Source organism: Galleria mellonella, unplaced genomic scaffold (genome assembly GCF_026898425.1).
Source record: "Galleria mellonella isolate WM207_F2 unplaced genomic scaffold, CSIRO_AGI_GalMel_v1 utg33, whole genome shotgun sequence".
In the NCBI taxonomy this organism is placed as follows: Eukaryota; Metazoa; Arthropoda; class Insecta; order Lepidoptera; family Pyralidae; genus Galleria; species Galleria mellonella.
This window is the reverse complement of record NW_026442079.1, coordinates 7,784,572-7,809,724: the sequence shown is the minus strand read 5'-3', so window position 1 is coordinate 7,809,724 and position 25,153 is coordinate 7,784,572. Positions and strand designations below refer to the sequence as shown.

General features: G+C 31.2%; 3 protein-coding genes across 3 annotated transcripts in view; 2 read left to right on the top strand and 1 right to left on the bottom strand.

The window, feature by feature from the left end:
- The window catches only part of LOC113521451 (uncharacterized), a 66,675-nt gene that overhangs the window by 19,516 nt on the left and 22,006 nt on the right, over window positions 1–25,153 (bottom strand). The window contains exon 3 of the mRNA XM_026906982.3: window positions 5,291–5,425. Coding sequence (XP_026762783.1) covers window positions 5,291–5,425 — 135 coding nt within the window. The remainder of the gene's footprint in view (window positions 1–5,290; window positions 5,426–25,153) is intronic.
- LOC113521462 (uncharacterized) lies at window positions 1,623–24,450 on the top strand. The gene is made up of 4 exons (XM_052896743.1): window positions 1,623–1,874; window positions 20,371–20,513; window positions 22,961–23,098; window positions 24,207–24,450. Exons 2-4 carry the CDS (start codon window positions 20,383–20,385, stop codon window positions 24,304–24,306), a joined length of 369 nt encoding a protein of 122 aa, XP_052752703.1. The 5' UTR covers window positions 1,623–1,874; window positions 20,371–20,382; the 3' UTR covers window positions 24,307–24,450.
- On the top strand, window positions 8,340–9,849 carry LOC128201086 (profilin). Its single transcript, XM_052896742.1, has one exon. It carries the CDS (start codon window positions 8,393–8,395, stop codon window positions 8,771–8,773), a length of 381 nt encoding a protein of 126 aa, XP_052752702.1. The 5' UTR covers window positions 8,340–8,392; the 3' UTR covers window positions 8,774–9,849.

Below are 25,153 nucleotides of genomic sequence, written 5' to 3'. Positions count from 1 at the left end.
TTAATAATAAAATAGCATGATAATCATAGCATGCTTTCTAAAAGTACTAACTTTAATTATTGTTTTAAATTATACTTTTGATCATTATTTCAAATTATACATACATACATATCTGTCACGCCTGTCTCCCATTAGGGTAGGCAGAAACAATAGAACGCCAAATGCTTCGATTCAAACAAACCTCTTTCGCTTCTTCAAATTATACTTTTAATCATTATTAAAAATGATACTTTTAATGTCTAAAACAAAATAGAATATTATTCTTTACACTTCCTCAATTTTACAGGAATGCAAAAATACAATTGAAAATGAATTTATGACATTGTAATGACCATGATGATATTAAAACAAATAATTACAGATGTGTGCGTAACAATTGAAACAGATTTAATTTATATAAACATGCAATAAATAACAAGGCAGAGCATTTTATACTTGGTGATTGTGAATGTAATTTTTAAGATTTGCTGTGCATGAAAAATATAATTGAAAATTAGAATCAATTGAACACCTTATGTATATCTATTTTATAGGTGGTTAAAGATCAAACACTTTGTTTAATTATGCTCATTGTACCAAATGATCTCAATTCAGATCAGCAAATGGCCATTCTGTCACTTAATTGATTGTCATTACATAGGTTTTGTATTTATTGGGAGCAATGTAGGTCACCTCACTGCAGCCAGTTATGTAATTGGTTAGACAGGTTTCTGCAATACAACAGGGGGACCAATTGAGGTTAAAAGAATGTTTAAAGCACTCATACATAAGCCAAAATCTGTATAACCATTACAGCAGTAACAGTTACACAAACAATATTATATGGAATGTAGTTTGGTAAATATTACTTCATTTTTAACTGTTTTAATAATTAATATATTTATTATTAAATTATAAAAAACTTTTTAATATAAAAAAGTTCTAACTACTTATAATTTGTGTATTTAGTTTTTTTTTTTTTTGCCTTTCATTTTGAATTATTCGAATCAGTTGCCTTGTATCAGTTATATTGAATATACCTATTTTATGAGAGATCTGTAAAACTTATGATTAGAAAAAACAACAGTGCATACATGGTGAATTTTCAATGGAGTGGAAAATAAAGAAATGTAACATACTACACATGTTAGAGATGTTTTAAAAAAACATGTAATATTATAAGAAATATAATTTGTTTTAAAATTAGCTTAAATAATTATTTATTTTTATTCAATTTAGACAAAAAAATTAATCAAAACTATTTAATGCACTTAAACCTACTTATACTCCATGTACTTGTATTTGTAAATACAGGATTTATTCAATATGTAAGTACAGAAATAATATTTATTTATAGGATAGTATCATAATTTTATAAATAAATGTATTGGTTAAATTTATGATTAGCTGTACCATTCATTCACATGAATAATGCCAATATTTTTTTTTCTAATTATGACACTATTTATAATACAGGAAAATTATAAGGATGATCCTCGAATGACCTCGATAAAGATCGCCGGGCGGGCCACAGCACAGGGGCAGGGCGGGTCCTCAATTGGGAAAACCGATCACTGATAGTGACATTATAAATAGAGCTTTTAAAACGTTTGCCAATGTATGTTTACTACATATGCGTGCTGAGTAATGACCTTGTACTCCCGAGTGCTGGATGGAACCGAAAGTCGTTTTATGTTTATAAATCAGACTTCGTGACGTCATGGTGACCGAATTCTCTGCACAATTATTGCAAATTTATTTGACAAACAGCTACTGATAGATGTGTGAATGCTACAATAAAATCGAACTATATACAGTTTCATTGTAAATGCCAAGGATTCGCGGAACAAAACCCGGGAGGAATCCGCGAGAACAACCAATTCGCAACACAACAAGTATGACGTGATTACTGTAAATAACATACGTACCTTATAAATAATCACCGTTTACGTTTATCACTGTACACTGATCAATTATTGGCCTTTCACTATTAAAAATTATTAACAAAAGACTGAAGAAATTAAAAACATCAACGCAGTTCACATAGGGTTTGGCTCATTCGACCGATTCGACGCTACACAACAGTGTTTCCCACTAAAACATCGATCTCGGAAGTCGCGCTCGCCCGTAGCGAATGGAGCACAGCGAAGCACGCAGCGTTATTCGTGCCCGCCTAGTGATGTCACCGCGTTCACGATTGGCGATAACGTACTAACAACAATCTGCGACTATATTCACATCAGTAAATTATACTGGTATCTCTAGACTGCCTCACAAATAACGTTATTTTAATGTTATTGCCTGACATAATCCTTTTTAACGAAAAATTATTAATACGATAAAACAAGAACATAATAGAAATTAATTATAGAAGATAAGAAAAATATTATTATTATGCATATTTTTTATTAATTTAAAGACATAGAAGGAACCAATGGCACTCGATGTATACATGTTACGCCTATTTATTTTCCATTGGGGTAAGCACAAACGATGAAATGCGTTATGCACGAATTTAAAAAAAAAAACCTCTTCACTTCTTTCACATTCAGTAATTCAATCGTACATAATCAAAATTCTTGTATTTAACTTGTTCCTTTTTTAGCACGTCACCTATTTGGTCAATATACAAACATCACAAGCAAGGCTCCTACTGATATCTTTTCTCATTCATGCTCAATATAATATCACTTTCTTAATCTTTTCTTCAACCTATGTTCTTCAAACTATAAGTCCAATCCAAAACTAAATAACAATTCCGTTTTAATATTTTTCTACTACTTTTTCAATATGTAATCAATAACTAGGATTGGGAGTTAATAATTTTTTTTTAAGTAGGTAGCATTCACAGACAGCATTCAAGACTCAATAGCTGAATGTTTGTTAAAAAAATTAATTATTTTTAGAAATTTGTGGTCAATATTTTGAAATCCCAAAAAAATGTAAATACCTAACCATTTATCGATTGAATTACTATTAAAAATAGGGCCGTCTATTGTCGATGTCAACAGAGTAATAACAAAATATACTCAACGTTATTTGATAACGTTGCCGGATAACTGTTATTCATCATATTATAATAACGTTATTTAACTGTTTTTATGTGTTTATAAATATTATTAAAAGTAATATTTTCAAATATTATTTATTATCTTCAGAGCAAAATGAAACAATAATAAAGAAAATGGTATAAAAATAGTAGAATTTCGTGGATTTATCGGATACTTTATAATAGGGTTAAGGATAAATTGAAGACAAGCATCGATCTTCTTGTATGCCGATTTTATTATGAACTGTCTCATTCTCATTACCACAGGCGTCCGTGACCACACCAGAATTGTCTGTCATTTATTGACTTAATTATGTCCGTAGAAAAGTCTATAACTAAAATTTTTTAATTAAATTATTAAATCTATTAAGGAGTAAAGAAAATACTTATTTTAATATCAATATGTACCCCTATACAAGGATATTATATACCTATGACTGTTAGAATTCCTTCTGTGGTGTAACTATGGGACGATTACTGGAACGCAGTCGTCCCAGATAGCTAAAAGGATCAAATCTCGTCAAATCGAGTTAGTATCGGATTTTTTTAACCGGTTAATCCACACTAGATACTAATAATTCAGTTCTTAAAATAAATATTTCAGTGTAATATTAAATTAATATTTTAATTTTAGAGATAGGAATATGATAGAGTCAGATTTCTGCATATTAAAGAAGCGCAAATAGTTAACGATAACCAAAAATTGCGCTGCTTTTTTTTGTTAATCTTTGTTTGTATCATATTCATACTTTGTCCTCGTATTTATAAAAATTAAAACCTACAAACCTATTTTAATTATTAGACTATTTTATCACTTATTATCCAATTGGAAATTTAGCACAAAAGAAAAAGACAAAACGCTGAAATGTTTAGCATTCTTATGAATAAGGGGAGAAAAACTATTAGGGAACAAATGTTTGTGCTGCCTCTGTAGAGTGATTTAGGAACTAAAGTTATTATTATAAATTTCTTTTGCGACTTTATTCTGACCAAACATTGAAGAAATCCAAATTAGCGTATTTAAGATTATTTTCTACAGGAAGCATGGCCTCTTAAAGGAACTTTATGTATTCTCAGACATGTCTATGCATAATTTAAAACTCTGCTCACAGTCTGGGGCGGGCACTAGACATTTCAAGGGTAGGTACGCCACCCTTTAATATAATAATGTAACGCCTATGATTCCAAATCGTGCTTATTAAAAAAGTGCATTTAACTAGCGACTAGGAAGCAATCGTGCTACATAATACCATTTACCTTACAATTATCATATAATTTGCCGTTATAGGAAATTACCCCTGGTGTGTGACATAATTTCAATAGATAAGCACATAAAAAGCATTTCCAAACATTAAATACTTTATCAGCGAGAACCAAACAAATAGAAACTAAATGAAACAATGAAATAAATTAATGTGAGAATATCCAAGTTTAGAAATAATAGATCCCCTACATTGATAACGCAGTACGGAAAGCGTACACATCCAGATAGGTGCCCTATTAACTATTACGTAAAGAAAATAAAGAGGGGAGATACTCTCGCCTCTCTGTGCTATTTATCGATTCCGGAGGTAGAGGGAGGCGTTTAGATTAAGTATGCAATGCATTATAATAATATGTACATAGGCACTTATGTATTCTATGCATTATAAACTTTACAGTCGTTGGCTACGAATTATTTTTATTATATAACTGATTTAAAAAAATAGGCAATGAAGAAATAACACATGTTTTATAGTTACCTAATTATTTCATATGCGTGTTACGCGATTATTCTTTCACATTTACTACATATGATATGTGAGTATTTTTTAAATTGGATCCGGGAATCGAACCGACCAAATAACACCATTAAAAACTAACTAAGTAAAAACTAGCCAACTAATTACAATGATTGAAACGATCAATCGTAGATCAATTAATTTTAAATAACTTGTAAATAGTATGAGTCAGTAACTTAAAAAAAAGAAAACTAAAAATTCCTATAATATACGAGTAAGTTAGGTACTTTGCCATCAATATGTAACTTCATAACCTTTGAGCATGTATGCATTAATAAATGATGCATACTCTGATGTATCTTATATATGTATGTTTCTAAGCTCTATGTAATCAACCTTATTCCTACTACCCGTCCTTTTGAATTCTCTCCAAATCTTTCTATTGAAAGTTCGGCATTAAACAAAGCATTGAAGGAATTCGCATATGAAAGTGGCAATAATGAAAATCAATAATGACATACTCTAAATTAATTAAACGTACTCGTCTTCGACGGGGGTGTAAGGGAACGCTGTCTCCTGCACCTTAGGCGGCGGACTGCTCTCCGGCTCTTCCTGTAGGGGACTCTCGTATATCAGAGTCTCTACCATCGATCCCTTTGAACTGCCAAATGACACCCTGTACAGAAAAAAGAAAACAATTAGTGACAGTCAAACCAAATAGCGTCTCTTTAAACAGGGATGGCTATGTGTGATGACGCAAGTACAATCCCAGAGCATTCAAGTCTGACCCGTATTCGTTCTTACGACTGTCCGTTTGGAATATATTCAATGTGATTTCGATTTGATTCCGATTGCGTAAAAAGTAAACCTGCTGTTTGTAAGCAGTTGCCGTAGCCTGTATTGCCAAATCATAATAGCCTTCTATGTATGACATACCTGCTTAGGTACTGTCCTAACGTTATAGCGTGATGCAGGTGTCAGGATATTAAATCTATAGTAAAATGCAATGTATTTTGATTGTGATATCAGTTACAATTTTTACATTTTGACTTCGATTCGAAAAATATCACTCAATACAATTCTTTCTATAAAACTGCCAAAAATCTTAGCAGTCACTCGTACAATGCTTCAACGCACAGATAGAGTGTTTTTTTAAGTAAAACGGGTAAGAGTGAGTTGAACTCGAGCACAGTGTTCAGTGCTTAAAATAGTTTTTTGTTTGTTATGTTCACTTATTAGTTAGGTGTAGAAAAATTGATTACTATGTTTCTTGTATAAATTTGATATGAATGAAATACCGTTTTAATCTTGTATGTTTTTATACTATTATTTAACAAAACATATTGTATTATTATTACTTTTAAACAATGAGAACTTGATTTTCTTAATATTCCGTTTAGAATATAAATTTGTACCTGCTATGTACATTTCTAATTATTTATCAGTAAAGCAAATAATTGTATACGCTATTAGCTAGCAATCTGCAAAGAAGCTAAAAGGAGGTGCGCCCTGTCACGGACAAAGTGTCTATCGAAACAAATTTAAAAAACAAAGTGACCAAGCGTCTTTAATTTCAAATAGTTAAACATCTGTGCGTTTTTAAAAGACATAGGTTTCGTTTTTGACTTTGAAAAGAGAATCCTAAAACGCAAATAGGTTACACGGTCAGTGCGCAGACCGTTTTTGGAATTTCCACACAATCAATATTTTAATCTAGAATTTCACCGTCCTAATATAAGTTCTAGCATTCTAGAATATTCTCAGTACCTACCTACCAAAACTTATTAACATACTTTTTTATACGTACATATAGTACGAGTATTACCTACACGTGTCTATTATTATTTAACTAGGTATTGGTAAATATACATACACCTAATTTTATCTATAAATAAACTATGTGAATTGCTAATTTATTTTTCATCATAAATAAAATTATAGAGATGTGAATAGAACTTATATACCACTGGTTCAAATTATAATATGACAATGACATTATTATCATTAATTTGTTAATTATCTGTGTTTATTACTTATCTACTATTACTTAGTGACAGCAAAAATGGGATTCTATTTATTTAGAATACCTATTTTTTTAATGTGTTGAACTTTTGAAAAGCGAATCCAATATACAGTGCATAAGATAATATACATAAGTTACATAAGATAACCTTCTCGGTGCAGTAATTGTGAGCAGTTCTGCGTAAATGAGATGGCGGTTCTATTCCCAGTCGAATAATTTAGGTAATTAATGTTTTTTTTTTTTTTACTCCTTATTTTTTAATCGAGAGGACCACTTGCCTGCTATATTTTCTAATCTTCTTTCATTCACTTAAAACATGATGAATCAGGGAGTAAATAAAGACTGTAGAATATAATATATTAATGTAAATTTAATAAATTTACGATTCCACCCTTTTTAACTATTTCATTGCAATTCATATGTTTGTATTGAAAATTTTTTATTTATAGTTATAATGTAAGTTTATTGTATTTATTGTATTGATATAAAGAGACATGCAACCATGCTCACTAAAATACTTCATCAGAGGCTTCATCTATATATATATATATATATATATATATATATATATATATATATATATATATATATATATATATATATATATATATATATATATTAATTTTATTATGTACTCGTAACTTACACCTACTTTTTGTATTTTTATGTAATATCAATATGCAATTACCACAATAAAAAGACAGAATGAAAACATTTATTGTCATAAATAATATACTCGTAATAGGTAGTTACTGCTTCGGAGCAAATCCGAACGAACACAAGCCGACCTTCACATAAGCGTATATAATTTTGTTCTGCAATTGAATTGTTATAATCAGTCATAACATTGAACTTGTAGTTAGATTAGAGGAAAGAGTTTTATTGCATTATCGCAGAATCCGATTATCGGGCGAAATCAAGTGTTGTTACGTAATGACTACCATAGATTTGAAGACAACAGGAAATTATTACAGTACTATCTATATAACCAAGTATATTATATTATGTTACCTACGCGAAATTCAGTATTTCTATTTGCAGGAATTAAAAAAAAATTGAGTGGCTGTCTACACTTCTCAGAATCCTAGAGAATTTCACCTCTTTACCTTCTTACCTTAAACAATTACCAATAAACAAATTAAATTCGATAGATACAAACATATAAAAAAAAATATTACTAGAATGTAGAAGGTCTACTTTATATTTTAGAGGTATGGACCGTATGGATAGCAGTGTCCCTCTTAAATATCAATCAGTAAACTGCGGTTGCTAACACGCCTGCCAAGCGTGGCAACTACTGGCAAACCCCCTTTATATAGTCCTATATTCAGTAATAGACAGTTTACGGCTAATATGATGATGATTTTGACAGCAGATGATGATCCTATATTATTAAATTTTATTTAAAAAACTAATTGGTGCCGAGTTAAAATTAAAACAAATTTATAACACCGTTTATAAATTGACCGACAATATTAATCAATGGTTCTTACTGAAATAGTCAATGTCTGTATCTTATCCCAATTACAAAAATGTAAGCAAGGTAATAAGATCAATTGTATGTGTAGAGTAATTGTGATTTAGCCAAGTAGTTTTATTTTTTAATCGAACTCTTTCAAAATGAGCTGGCAAGATTATGTTGATAAACAGTTAATGGCATCAAGATGTGTTACAAAAGCAGCGATTGCCGGTCACGATGGCAATGTCTGGGCCAAGTCAGAAGGCTTCGAAATATCAAAAGATGAGGTTGGAAAGATAGTGGCCGGATTTGAGAATGAATCACTCCTAACGAGTGGCGGCGTGACGATAGCTGGCACGCGGTACATCTACCTCAGTGGCACAGAACGCATCATACGCGCAAAACTCGGCAAGGTCGGCGTACACTGCATGAAGACACAACAAGCCGTCGTAATTTCGCTTTATGAAGAGCCCATCCAACCCCAGCAAGCCGCATCTGTAGTTGAGAAGTTAGGAGACTATTTAATTACCTGTGGTTATTAGAGATCCAAGCGCGCCGTGATCTAAGAATACTATAAGATAATATTTTTTCCACAGGGAAATAAGTAACTGCATTTTGTATATTCTATAAAGTGATAAGGAACGTTCATTTGTTTTGATAATTGATAAATTATGGCGACATCAGTGTCTGATGCGTTTAGTAACTGTGTGCAGATACAATTACTTTGCGGATTCTGGACTCTTTTTATACGCTCACCGCTTCCACAGAGTAATTGATACTGTAAATGGATTAAAATTGTATTTTAAAAATTTGCTTTTATCGACCAGTAAAGCATAATCCAGCTTTGCAAGCGGGTCCCAAAGCATGATGTATAGAGATTTTTTTTAACTTTCTTTTCAAGCATCCTGATACTGATTACTTCACATTCATCTTGCGTAATGAAAAACTATACAACGTTGTTTTGAAAAATATTTTATAAATCGTCAGTAATATCTATGTAGACGAGTTTGCCCGCGTACAGATGCCTGACAAGAAATTATAATAACCGTGTAATGAAATTACTGTAACAATATTATACAACTTTATATATATATTATATAAATATATATAATTACAAATAAGCATTTGTGTAAGGGCTTGTTATGAATGAAAGACACTGTAACCCAAGTATTACAATTTTAATTTAAAATCTCTAGTCCCACTGGAACCATCGTGTGAGTAATATTCAATGAATACAACAGTGTGAAGCAAGCGGGACGATGTGAGCTCCTGTGACCCCAGTCTGTTTGCCATACTAGCGCGGGCGCGTGGTCCTTGGCCACCAGGGCCACTCGTCCCTCATTGCAAACTTCTGCTAATATGCTTTTTTTTATTGCGTCGCATTTATAATGTTTTGTAGTGAAACAATAAACATTTGCATTCTGTTTTATATCTATTAGCTGCAGAAACTAGAAGCGCTCAATTACCCTGTATCCTCAAACAAGGCTTGCAGTAAACGAAGGGTGCATATTGTTTATATTTTGATATTACTACTATAGCTTTGTACATTGTTTCTGATAAGCGATGGGAACTGTGTCTATCTAATAATAAAATGATTTGTATTATAAAAAAAAAAAAATTTTAGAACTTGGGAATAAAATAGAATAATTTGTATTAATTTAACAATTTATAACGACATTTTATTGCTAATTTTAAAAACAATTGCAACTAGGCAATTCACATACGGGTTAAATAAAAATAGTCTATTTATGTAATTTTGTTTTTTATATAGTTTATCGTGAAATCTCACATATACGAGTACATGAAGCTATTATGTTGAAGGAAGAATTTATTCCGAAGCCTTCTCAGACGTCTTTTAATTTTAATTCAAATAAATTTATTAATAAAAGAAATGATAATACAAAATACTATGACTATAATAGAAAACAAGGTCAAACGCAAAGTAATATGAGCGGTCAACAAAATCGAGTTATGCATAGTAAGTAAAGTCGTACAATTAATAATGAATTACGACGAAGCATCAGCTGATAATAAAAACAACAAGAAAAATCTTTAAAAAATTGGTGTCTTAAAAATACGGATATAAGGATTTTAACCTTCAATAAAATAATATTTTTTAAACTAGAATACATTCTTGTTTTGACAATATAATTTAATAACATATTTAGACATATCAATATTGTTATTGAAATACAATTGGTTGTAGAGTTTTCCAGTTATTCAGATTTATAAATATAATATTATGATAAAAGGATATTTCTTTACTCAAATCTTCAATTTAATTATGTGCATTTTCGACAAAAATTCTATGAATTTAAAGAGAATGCAAATCCCGTGATATATTGGATGAAGATTTCTTAAAAGAATTCAAGGGTATTATTAATTACAGATTGGATTACTTGAGTATTAAGCCGCACAAGCTTATTGGTAGAATACATATACCCTTCGAGAAGGGAAAGGAAAATGTAAATTATATTACTATTTTGAATAAAAATAAAATTGATGCGTTTTATAAATATCCTGAGCCTAAGTCAGCAAATAAAGTCAAGAAGTTTATTTGTACATTTGTAAATAATTATCGTAAATAATATGTAAAGAATTTTTCTTCTATCGTTTATCAAATGAGTCGTTTATATAGAATGTTGTTTTTAAATAAACAAGCGAATGTCCGGAGTCATTGAATTTGTTAAAAAGAATAATTAGCAACCCTCTGTATTAGAATGTGCAAATTTTTAAAAAGATATACTTTTAAACTTTTTAACTTTACACAGTAGTTTTGGAAAAGATAATGAAGTGGTATTGCGGAATAAGCCAGTAACTTATGCAAGTAGATAATTAAATAAAACAGAAATAAAATATCTTACAATTTAGAAAGAGATGCAAACCACCGTGTGGGTTATAAAGAATTTTAGGCCCTATTGTTTTTATAAAAAAATTTATCATTCAAACAGATCCTAAACCGCTAGATTATTTATTTAGTAACATAGAACCGAATAATAGACTGACTTGGATAGTGTTTGTAAGAATACGACTTTGATATTGAACACATAAGTGATTCCGTAATATTCTATAGGGAAGCTATTCTATCCTAGTATAATAATACTTATTACCTATATTACCTAAACATTATCTCACATATCCTTATAAACCAGGATATCCTGCCTTAATTAGTTAGATCCAGTATCAAGATACCGTAACAGAGAAAATCGTGTCATAATCTGTTCATCGACAAGAAGTACATACCTATCGAACTACAGGATTTAGAGTGCCATTGTTCATGAATCCCGCCATCGCCTATCGGTACCCGTCGAGATAAAATCCAACATTATTAGATATTTCATTGAACACAAAGCCAACTACGCGTTCTGACACGCGCCCACTGACATTTCCTTGACAGTGACAATGTCTTGTTTGTTTTGGCGGAGGCGAAATTTGTAAATGGAGGTCGTTCCTCCCAACGACACCACGTATCATTGAGAACAATAAAAATAAATATTATAATTAATTTTGCACTTTTTTTTAAAAAACGAATAGTCTACCTGACCATAGTACTTTAAAATGTTGCAAATAAAATATTGTGCGACTGTTTGATATAACCTTTTCGGAGCAAATAAGTTCCACGCAAATATAAATGTCACTGAATGATTTAACCATTAGTAATGTGTTATTTTTAATTCCTCTTTAAAGTGAGATCACGGTCTGTTTTAGTTTCGTCTACATCCACTCGTTTGTTTATGTTTTCTTAGCAGGTCATCACACATATCTATAGGTTTGTAAATTATCATTATTCAAATTTTATTACTTTTAAATAAGTATTCGTACGTAAGCAATATGCGTGATATAAATTATGAAAGTGGATGATGTGCGTGATATAAGAATAGTAGTAATTTCCACTCCATTCCGTACTCTCTACCTATCTTATAAGTCGGTAATTTCACAAATTATGTCATATAATCACATCAGTCAACAAATCCACAATTAAAGATCCATTATGATATAAGGAAACAAATAATAAATATTTGAGGCCGTAATACAATCTACAGCACTCGATTCCAAATAGATTATTAAATATTCAAATAGATAAAATTAGAAATGTTCATGTTCTACTTATAAACCTAATTAAAAATAGAACTTGGACCTCATTTACATTACCTGAGTGCCAAAAATGATGACAAATAATTTACAAATATCTTGCTAAAAACGGTTTAGCAAGATATTTGTACATTATTTGTCATCATTTTTGTTATTTAACTTAACGAGCCTAATATATTCACTCATTTACTAAAAAGGTATCTTAATTTAAAACCAAATCTGAGTATCTAATTTACGGAATCCGCCTACAAATTTACACAAAACTGTCTTGAACTATTATAATAATATCACATTATTATAATTAATAGAAGGTTTATTATTGAATTTGATACTATCCTTTTTGTAGTAATTTTTATAGGTAACTTACCTGTGACAATATAAACAAACAGATAGCCCTATTATTATTACCATGAAAAATACCCACTTTCAGTCAATTAGTAGGTATTACACCGGATTCCATTTCCGGTGACCACACTCGCTCCTCGCACAACTAGGTCAAGGTTTCTTGATCCATTTAGTTTAATAATTTAAGCTGTGTCAAACAATAATGTCGCATTTTGATAAGTCCCATAGTTATACACATATATCGCTTAATATCTAATGCAGGGGTTCCCAAACTTAATTTTGTCTACTGACCACTTTGAGAATAAATTATTTTTTAGCGCCCCCATTTTTTCGCCTACTTAAAAACCACTGTTACTTAAAATTAAATTAATCAATTATTGTGTAAATTGTGTAAATTAATAATTTTTTTCTGGGTCTCTTACCGCCCCCCTTTAGGCCAGCAGCGCTCACAAGGTGGCGTTATCGCCCACTTCGGAAAAGGCTGATCTAATCCATAACGTTTTACAAATCTCATTATAGTGATAGCTGATAATAAAAAATAATCGTCAGTCTGTAATTGATTTTTCATTGATTTATTTGTTCATTTACTTCTTTAATTATAGACCGTAATCATTGTGGTTATATTTATTTGATATTGAACTTTTATAATTTAACAAAATTACGGAAAAACCAAAATTTTTCCGTAATTTTGTTGTGTTCACTTGATATTTATTAATAGACGTTATGATATTTTATTATAAACTAGCTTTTGCCCGCTACTTAAACGCAAGTATTTTAAAAAGAGGAAAACCCATAAAATATGCCAATTTTAGCTAAGATGTAAATCATACACCAGATTTTTATTTATAACTTCAGGAACATAACTGTGAAAACTGCATCTAATTTGGTGCAGTAGCTTTTTACCTGAACAAACAGAGACAGACAGACAAAATTTCTAAAACATTGCTTTGACTTCTATTGCACCCTTTGCGGGCGAAAGGGCTACAGTCCTGGTGCTAATATGGAAACACGATGTCTTTAGAAAGGTATTATATAAAAAACTTTTTAATAAAATGCGATAAAAAAACTAAAAGGTGCACCGAGCTCTCTTCACATGAAGTTTTCTTAAATATCTCCCATTTACAGATATCGTAGTACAATTTTATGACATTGGTAAGATTTATGACCACAACTAGCAATCCGCCCCATTTTCACTTGAGAGCAAATTATGATATCTGAACATACAAAGATTCTTAAAAAAATGTGTAAATAACAGTGAAACTCGTATCAAAATCTGTTACGTGGTTCAGAAGAAGTAAGCGGAGAAACAGACAGAGGCGTACAGTGACTTCGTTTTATACTATTTATAGATTACTTACTATCTCGAGTATACCTACCATAATAAATGTCAAGGTTTAATGGTTTAAAACAGAACATTATACTTACGAGGTCACACTTTTACGGATATAACTAAAAGATCAAGTGAAAGTACGTCATGTTAAGTATAATGTAACTATTTAGGTATATTTTTAATTCATAATATTTTTCTTTCCCTACTCTTAATTACATACTTTAAAATTTTATTGAAAAAATTGAGGTGAGATAGTATTTTAAAATTTAATTTAACGCCACGAAATTGTAATAATAGAATCGTTTGCAATTTGTTGGTTTTATTTGTAGATAATAGGTAATATACGAGGTCTGTCCGGAAAGTTCGTATAAAAGTGTTCTGGAATGCGAGAAAGAGGAGTGGGGAGGCCAGGTAAGCGCAGGACCCCTTCCTTATGTCCCTAACAATGCTTCAGTTCTGGTCTGACCGCCGTGCGGTGCGAACTGGCTTGTCACGCCATCTGTGAAGTTACCTCTTAACGAAACCCCGTCGGCACGGAGCCCGCTTCCGTTGAAGAGCAGCGCGTCGTAATCAAGTTTCTCTCGAAACTCGGCAAGAATGGCCGTGAAAGCAAAGAGTGGAAGACATCCGGGGAACCACGAACAAAAAAATCAAGAAAATCCCGCTCAAATGTCAAGACAATGTTGATTGTTTTTTTCGATGTTCGGGGGATTGTCCATCAAGAATTCGTCCCTCCAGGCCAGACAGTTGATGGAAAATTCTACGTCGATGTGCTCAGACGCCTCAAAGCTCGTGTGGCACGAGTTCGTCCAGAATTGGCGCGAGAGGGGCGTTGGATTCTTCACCACGACAATGCCCCTGCCCACACCTCTCTTGTTGTCCGTGAGTTTTTGAGTAAAAATTCCATTACGGTGACCGAACACCCCCCCTATTCGCCGGATTTGGCCCCGTGTGACTTCTTCTTGTTCCCAAAAACCAAATTGGTACTTCGGGGGCGGCATTTGGGGGACATAAATGAGATAAAAAAAGCTACGACGGGGCAGCTGAGAAACCTACAACCAGAGGACTTTCAAGGAGCCTTCTCACAGTGGAAACGGCGTTGGCACAAGTGCATTATGTCACAGGGGGAGTACTTTGAAGGGGATAAAATTGATTTACCTGAATATTTGTAAAATAAAATTTTTAAAAAACTTTTATACGTACTTTCCGGACAAACCTCGTAGATTAGGTACAGAAAAACACATGATCAAGTCTTCTATAATTTACCAACACCACAAAAAAAATCACAGCAGGATTTCCCTGTTATAAAAGCGAATACGAAAATCATGTTGGAAAGACCGTTAAAAATATACTTATATAAATCTTTTAAATTGGAAAGTGGTTACCTTTACCCATAGACATCAATAGTGTCATCGGTATCACAGAATGTATTTTACTCAGTATCATGGTGCCGCTTGGACGTCACAACACTTATTTGATTCATGTGTTGTCATTCCTAACAACTAATATATCTCCATATCTTGTAATTTTACTACCATATTCCAGCCCTTAAATCAGAACACATATAATGTAAACATAGCTGTTTAACCCCAGAAATGCGAATGTAGAGTTACCGAGGCAGGCAACTTTTATACAATGTCTCCTTCTAAAATTTAATGAAAAGAACAATGGAAATTAAATCAGTTATTTTCAAAATTCCTTAAGAACGGCAACACTGTGGAGTACAGTAAATATCCGTGTATCCAGTGTTGTTTACGCCTATAGGTGAAGGTTACCATTTTCCTTTAAGTGAGGAGTAAGCTTGTTTACCTTTCCAAGTTCGATAAATACATGGATCGTTTTCAGTTATTAATCTATCATTCGGACTGTACGGGCATAGCCATGGGTTATCTTAGTATCTGTATATAAATGTCAAACGATATCTTCGTCTATATCTGTTGTTAGATACGATACAATTTGATTGATATTTTGAATGAATCAGCAGATTCGACTTGTATGACAAACGCGAGGTCGTTCGTCGTTTCCTATTTTCATAATACTCGTAACATCACATTCGTTATTATATAACACATTTATTAATGGCAGTTGTTCATGCAAAACATATTTAAACCTGTACAATATTTTATACGTACGCATAAAGAATGAAATGAAAATTTCGTTCATGGATGAAAATATTATAAAATGTTTACTTTTTTGCTTACATAAAAATACAAATACAATACGCTATTCCGAAATTAGTTATTTTTTTTTTAATATAAGGCTCAAGTTATATTCGTATATTTATAGACAAAAAATGTTTCTTATATTTATACATATTTTTAATAAAAATATGTTTTTTTTATATTTAAAAACATGTAAAAGCAATATGATGCTAAAGTAGCGTAGATTAAAGAGATAAAAAGCTTAAATTAAAGCATAATGTAAGAATGAATGAATAAAAGTCTCAGACATAGGTATATGTCCATGACTTAAGGACCTGATAGAATAAATACTGCAACTGACTAAGCCGAGTCAGGGACCCATACTAATTCCGGATTCTGTACTTATGTTTATAATCTAATTATAGGCTTGTAGTTTTTGTTTCTATTTATTTACTTTGTTTATAGGTATATATTCAATATTCTTTGTGTATGTTCTTATTAATGATTTCGCCTCATATAAAAATGCCTAACAATGGGGTCGACTCTTAGGTGTAATTTCTCTAAACCAACCTTTAAAGTTAAATTTTCAATTTGATATCACAGCTAAATCTTTATTGTAAGGACCAATATGAACTACCTAAAGTCAGAGCTATTATAATTTTAGTTTGTAAGTCCTAAAAATAGTAATCGTAAAATTATCATATTAAAATACTAGGTTAAGAGATAAATTTACAGAAATGACACCTCAGAATCAGCCCTAATATCGTAAAATACGTAAGAGTACCTACGGCTATTTTTAAAAACCCTGCAGTTACACAGGTGTCGTACAGATCCTGTGTGTAATCTGTTAGAAATAATTGACACGCGACCGGCACCGTGTCACGTTGCGATACCAACGTGCCTACAGCGAGTACACAGGAGAGAACTCGTGTTAACAACTAGTGATAACATTTCAGATTAAAAAATAAAATTCTACCAATTTCCATAAAACCATTTGGTATTTTTTTTAATGGACTACCAGAAAGTGTCGTACTAATCCTTAGTAGTCGGATTCGATTGAGCTAATTATTCGGATTATTCGAATGATTTTCAAATCATTTAACTATTAATTAAGGTGCATCTTCAATTTTACTACGTACCCTTCAATTTCAAATATGCATATTTTTGGTACCTATATATAGGCGTGTTACATACCCGTTGTCATATTGGATTCAATAAAAACCAGTCAAGTGATAAAAAAATATTAAGCAAAATTTTTTCGTGATGTAACAAATTTACAGTTTTTAGATTTTTCCTTTTACTTGTGCTGTACGAGATTATGTCTTGTCTTTCATGATTTACGGGAAGTAAAATAAGATCTACGGAAAGTATCCTAAAGGTTTCGATTTCCCTACAAATGTCAAAGTATATGCAATATACATTGCTGCAATGACTTAAAAATTTATTTTTTCTGCGCTTTAATATTTGATATTAATATTTGTTATTTGATATTAATTTCAGCTCGATACGTTCTTTAAAAAAAGGGTCTTGACAAACAAATAACAAAGTGATCCTATAAGAGTTCTTTATTTTCTTTGATTTCCATATTTTTTTATATTGAGTTAAAGAACCCTAAAAAGTGCAATAAAGAATATATATAAAAAATGGGATCAACAAAATATGATCAAACCAAACAGTCAATTACGTAGCTATGTTAAATTCACCACAACTTCACTAATAGTTAACTACATATATCCCCTCTGAAACTATCCCATCTGAGATTGCAATGGTAATTATGTTTTTTCTATATTTCTGAACTGTTCGTACTAAATCGATCATGCGTCGTGGCTGAGCGATTTGTGTGAAGGATCATTTCTTTTTGTATTCCGATCTTTGACCTTCAATTGGAGAAAGTTGTTCAGTTTGATGAAGACTGTCGCTGGATTTCGGATTGTTATAGACCTTTCTATCAGTCTCTACAAATTTTTACCTGCGTCTTCGTTCGCGTAATTAAGATATGTTCACTGATGGGGATAAAAATAGCATTATGTCTTTATCCATCCCATATAGTACATGTATATCAAATTTCATAGTAATTAAGCCGTTATGGCGCCAAGAGGAAAACAACTAAACAAACTCACTTTCATATTTATAATATTAGTAAGATATGCCTAGTTGTTAGGGGTGTAACAAATAGGTCTTATAATTCATTGAAAATTAACATTAATATGATAAATATTGTTTTTCTACAGAAAACAAGGCAGTTAAAATCGTCACAAGATTAAAACGGATTCATACGAGAGTAAACTCTATCAATTTTAAAAATAATTATAAAAGTCGGTTTATAATTGATAACGCAAGAAATCAGTCGAATATAGAATCTTTTTGAAGTCATTTATAAATAGAAACAAAATTATAATATTATGACCCAAGGTTATTAACAGAATTAACCCAACCAAGAACCGAACCCGAGGCCTCTAAACTACGTACATAATGGAGTATCACACATCTGTGCTGGTGACTCAGTGAACCGTGATCCTCAATAGAGCCGTAATACAACTATTAGTGCTATAATTGGTAGACACTGTAATTGGTAGCGTCAGCTACTTCACTTTTTCAACCGACTTCAAAAAGGAGGAGGCTCTCAATTTGGTTTTATTTTTTATATTTATTAAATTTAAATGAAATGACTTGGAAAATTCTCTCTTTTTATCTGAAAGGATAAGTCGGTCTCATAGAAATTTTATTAAAATTGGTTCATGAGATTAATTTTTTAATTAAAATAACTGCTCTTGCCACAATTGAAGTCTTTTTTTATTATGGAATACTATCTTAAAAAATATTATCTTCGTTACATTAAGATTAGTCAATTTTAAACTACTAAACCCTCTCGCATATTGAATTATCTAGTTAAATTTAATTGGCAATATAAGCATGTCACAATTTGTGACCATTACAAAGTACCTATGCCTATTTAAATACACTCCAAGTTGACAATAGAAATGGAAATAAAAATATTGAAATTTTATTGTTAATTATAAAATTATTTTATTAGTTAAACTAAATATGTTTCTGAAAAACAACCCATACCTATTAACTCAACCGGTGGGCCCAGTGTGTCATGAGATACAGTAATATTTTGACAATGGATAAGAATTTCGTGTTAACCGATGTTTCTTTGAGAAAAATGATCAATTTAATTTCTAGAAGACTTCCTTAAATGTATAAAGCACTATTTTTCTGTTTGTACACTAACTGTGTCTGTATTTAGATAATAGTCAACATCACTTAAGTACATGTCGTGATGTTTTATTTCATAAAGGTCTAATCTATCCATTGGTTTATACATTCGCTACTCACGATTCAGGCGTTGGTAATCAATCCGAAAATGTTCTAGCTGTATTATTAAAGCACTGATAGACTTTCTAATTGACCTACTTTTGATTTTCTAAGGTGGTAGGTAGTTAGTATAGTCACGTAAAGTTCTACTGAACCATACCGTAGCTGGTAGGGAACTACTTAGCATTCGTGATAAGGTCTGCCCTAGTTTAACTATAACTGACACTAGCGTCTCTGAACGTTGCCTTACCCATGTCATAAATGACATTATAGCCGTACAACCATATTGCGGCATTTAGCTGCACTATACAGCATTTTTTAATACCAGCCCTAAATACTGCATACAATAACTGTTTCTTACTATATAGTTAATAATTGGTAACTTATTACCTTACTAATACTATGTTAAGTAAGATCTAGATAATCTAAATAAACTGGCTAAGAGCATGTCGGACACGCACGAATAAAGTTCACATCGAAATGTGTCTTCCCAGGCCATCCAGTCCCACAGAAAAAAATATCAAGAATCTGTGAACCTAAGAAATAGATCCTAATAAAATTGGCATTTCATTCCATCCTAATAATATTAAAAATATGAAAGTTAGTAAAGATGTTTGACGTTTATATGTTTGTTACTCAAACACGTTTAAGCGTAACTGAATAAAAAACTGTTGAGCTAACCAAATTTAGATAAAATTGTATGCACGGATAGACTGAATCCTAAATTAACATATAAGATCCTTTAATTACTAATTCAAGTGAAAGAAGTCACGAGAAATAACCAGCTTCACATAATTTGCTATCCATTCGTTATCCGAAACTGTTACCGATACCACAAGTAACATAATACAATACTAGTGCTAATACCAAATAAATTTAATTAGTAAATAGTAACTGATCAATTTGATTTCAGAACGACATAAAAATGGCAAAGGAATGTGTTCCGAAGTTTGATCCGAACACAGAAGCATTTCAAATGCGCGCACAATGGAAAAAAGTGGACATATGCCGGAAACAGTGGTTTGAGCAGTGGAGTTGGCTTCTGGATGAGAGAAAGTAATTTAAAACAACCTGATTCTAGAATTTTATGTCTAATAATAATTAAATATGAAATAATAATAATATATCAGAATTGAATAAGTAAGAATCAGAGGAATTTTGCATTTCGTACATGCTAGCTTTAGATAGAACCATGCATGGTATAAAAAATTAAAAAGACCCAATCGAACAAACTTACTGAAATTCCCTTGGACAATAATCCAATGATTATGACCGTTAACAAACCTATTTTAATATTTCTATATTTTAATATAAAATAAATCCATAATTGTTGACCTTTCCTATGAAAAATTTCTAATTCTTGAGATTCTATAAACTCCTGTGGAAAATATACTCAGGTAAATTTATGATACTTAGATATTCTTTCTGTTTTCATAGAAAAATCGTAAATATATTTCTTAAAACTCAAATTACATAAATATCTCAGTGAAAACGCTTCGTCCCATAATGACATGGTTAAAAAAGCAAAATTCTTTTAATGTGTAAATATTAGGCATAAAGAACTAAAAATATTATCATCAATCAACAAACTCTCAATAAAGCGCGATCCTTTCCATCATCCCGATTTGTTTGCCCAAACGAAACTTACGGTATAAACTTTGGAGAAGAGTGCTTGTACCATCAAAAGGCGCCTCATTATTGGACCTAATAATATAACGCCGGATATTGAAAATTTCCGTCACGCATGCTTTCAAAGTCACTCCAATATTTATTTAGATGTCTATTTACTATACATTGCATTAAAAAATGTAGCCAAATACGAGCATAGCATTATAACGTCGTGCTTCCATTCATTTCTCTTATATATTTACAAACATATTGATGTTCTTTTTTATATATCTATAGTGGATTACGATTAGGTACTTTAGCGAGTTCCACCTATAGACTGTCTTTATAAAACCTACTTAATTATTTTTTATATAAAAATAAAGATATTAGTCTTTAAAAATGTAAAATGTCAGCTGTAAAAATGGTAGCAAAATTAGTGGTGAATGATGTTTAAAAGGAAATACAGTAAAATCCCTTTTATTCGAATCGAATTTGTCCGAAATCCACTTTATCCGAACAATTTTTTCGAATTTTTTTCTTAAACCTCTTTATATCTGTATTTTATCAACTACGTCAATTCAGCGGCTCAGGAGTAGGCAATAAAATTAAAACTCCTATTTTTCTCCTGCTTTTTCTGTAAGAACGCAAAATAAACGATCTTTTTATTCAGCATTTAAAATCTTTGAATTTTCTATCATACTTTGGCACCTTTTTAACATATTAAGGTTTTTTTTTGTCAAAAATATGTAAATTTATTTACAACCTTATCCCATATCAATAGAATTCTACGTATGCACGTTTTACGATAAAATTTCACGGTATTGACATAATTCGGGGTACTTCGATTTATCTGAAATTTTCGTTACCCGAACCGGCCGCGGTCTCGATCATTTCGGATAAATTGGACTTTATTATATTTAAAAATTGACACTCAAACCCTGGAAATATGAAATTTTACCCTATAAATAAATATAAATTAAGTAGCTGATTAAAGATTTCACGCACATAATAACTATTACTTTACCTGAAAAACCTATTCGTATAAAGTAGCCATAATTATTACATTTAAATACATATTATTTTCTTTGATGTTTTATTTTGTTGAAATTATCTATTGTAGACGTTGACATAAATAACGTAATGACAAATATAAATACTCATTATTTAATAGTTACGTCGCGTTAACACTTTCGATAAATCTAAGTACTTATCTTGAAAGTGTAGCAATACCTAATTAGTAAGCAAGAATATTACCCAATTATGCAAAAACATTGATATTTGAGGACAAATACAAATACGAGCTTGCATTCAGTAAAAGACCTTCAAATTCTATTGCAATATGAATTTTACTGCCCTATGAACAGCATTATTATATAATAAAATTTCGTGAGCAATTAAGTCATCTTTCCTTCCTCCTATTAAAATATATCTCAACCGCAGTAGCATTCCAGTCTGGTCACAGCATCAAAGTAACCAAAAGCATAAATTCGTCACGCAAATTAAATTTATCGTGAACGCTAACATTTCATGCGAAACAAATGTCAAACACGATCGTTCCTTGTTCACGATCGTCGTCGCATTTGACCGCTAAAATCACCATAGAAAATTGTATGGACTTATACTTTCGTACAAGTATAAAAAATCTTTAATTGGACAAGAGTTATAGAAAGTAGCAGTTATATAAATTGTATCCAAAAATATAAATATATAGCTGTAATTCATTAGTAACGACACAAAATAAATTGTTTATTGCTACCGCGAATAGATGGGTTTCTCTTTAAGTTTACGACAAACCCCATACAATAACGATATCAGCTCGCCTGTTATCGACCGCTCAATTATGTTACCTTGAGAAAGAAAACCATGTTATTACCACTGGCGCTATCCATTTTCAGGCGAACACTTGCCGAGTCGAACGCGATTCGTCAAGAAGTTGCTGATATTCCTCAAGTTATAGGCAAATTGGAAACAACAAAAAGTCTTAAACCGGTGCCTGTGACATCAACAGGAATTATTGGATGGCTCTCTACCAAGTTCGTAAAACTAATTAAGAGTACTTACTATATAATTTCGCTCTGTTTAAAATTAAATACATTCCTATAGCAGTATAGATTTAATTTTAAACATACAAGTAAAAACATGGCAACTCGTATTACATTCCACAAGTAACACAGATGTTCAAAGGGGTTATTCATAAGCACCAACATAAGAGGTTAGTCTCAGTCTCTATGAAAGGTGTGCTATAAAAAGGGCTTTTAAGTTCCTTGAAAACATGTCCCACATCACAGAAAGGATGGTTTTATCTTATTCCTCTCACATTACACGGTCAGTTCTATCATAATACCTACGTCATATCATAAGGTACTCGTGATGATACTGTTTACATATACCTAATACGCAAGCTTTGAACTATTGCCAATTTAAACTGCTATCTTTTACTCATAATAAATACATGCGTCTTCGCCTACATAGAACCCATTATCTCTCGTTCTAATAGATATTTAAAAACATCCATTCATAGTAGATAGATATATTCCATAGAACCTTTGTACAAAATTTCGAACTTCTTACCCAATCTGTCAGTAGACTTTTTTCTCTTATTGTACAATTTTTTATTCCACTGGACATATTATACAGTGTCATCTAGACCTAAATATGGTATAGATACTAGAACAACTGATAAACAGTTTTGTAAATACATACATATATATTATAGTAACATGATCATTACAGTCATAGGAGTACTCATGAATACAAATGTTTGTATTGTACGGAAATAGAACCCGTGACCATCGAAAGGAAAGGCGGTGTGTTAAACCCAGATTGCCATATAATATGTAACTTACTAATTTGTTTTTAAGTCCGTAATCAGTCGAGCAACAAATTATATGCAAATATGTTTACGAACTTGCGCATTTACAATAAATAGGTAGTAATAATACTAAATCATTGTCATAACAGTCATACTCTAAATTTAAATGTCACAGTCACATGATAAGTTATCGTTTGTCTTCTGACATAACTATTGTTGCAAAAACGCCTGTCTAATTTCACACAGAGGTCAACGAGTCCACGTGTAATCAGTAATGAGTACTTAAAGACAATACATAAATAGTAATTATGTATAACTTTGCTCTACAGACCCGACTGTCAACTTGAAATATATACTTCATGGCTCTCAAAAATACCAGTCAGGCTTCCTAATTCCTGGGATAATAAAGACTACGTGAGCACAAAGTGAATTACAATTTTTAAGTCATTTTTATTATCAAATTTTAATTAAACATCTTTAATTCTACTTCTGTTATTTTCTGCTAATTGTATAGTTTATTGACCATTGTATACTTAAAAATATACTTAAAAATAAATGTACCAAAAACGATAATTTTTTTTATTTAAGCTTTGGAAAAATTTCGTGATCTAACTATAAGGAAGTAAATCGTTTCCTAGTTCTTGAAAGTTTTGGTCTTGAAAGTTCAGCACTTTATTTAATATCTGAATAATTATAATTCAAGGTGATCTCATAATCGCCACGTTTATATTTTTTTGCAATTAAAATATAATTAGTAGTAAAATATATGAATCAACACAGCTTCATTGTATGCAAAAAACTTCAGGCGTAAGAATGATTCTGATGAAAAAAAATAAATGAGACACAATCACTCCATTAACCTTGCACTTGTATTATAGCAAAGTAGGCAACGAAAATCTAGGAGCATAACTTATTTTTACTATTGAATGTGATACTGTGAATAATATTTATTAAATATAATGATAGCATATCTCAGAAAACAAAAAAAATTGTAAATGGGCCCCGTAAAAATCTAATTCAGATCTTCATTTACGAAAAACAATATTATTTATTACTTTTGTAGTAATAAACCTATTTATGTAACTACAAACTCTCTGGTTGATAGTTTAAAAATCAAGGTCGGATACGGGGTTGTAATGGTATCATCTAATAGGTATGTCAATTTACTTTAGTGTTGCGAGTGAATCTGAAAATTGCAAACAATTTACAAACCTTTAACTGTGCGTCATTACAAGTAAATTGCTTACACAATTAGCAAACATTGTTACGATTGTTA

Bases quoted from the DNA above. Each gene is read 5' to 3' on its own strand.
- LOC128201086 (XM_052896742.1), top strand. From the start codon at position 8,393: ATGAGCTGGCAAGATTATGTTGATAAACAGTTAATGGCATCAAGATGT.
- LOC113521462 (XM_052896743.1), top strand. From the start codon at position 20,383: ATGGCAAAGGAATGTGTTCCGAAGTTTGATCCGAACACAGAAGCATTT. The intron at 20,514-22,960 runs GTAATTTAAAAC...ATCCATTTTCAG, and splicing joins TGGCTTCTGGATGAGAGAAA to GCGAACACTTGCCGAGTCGA. The intron at 23,099-24,206 runs GTTCGTAAAACT...TTTGCTCTACAG, and splicing joins ATTGGATGGCTCTCTACCAA to ACCCGACTGTCAACTTGAAA.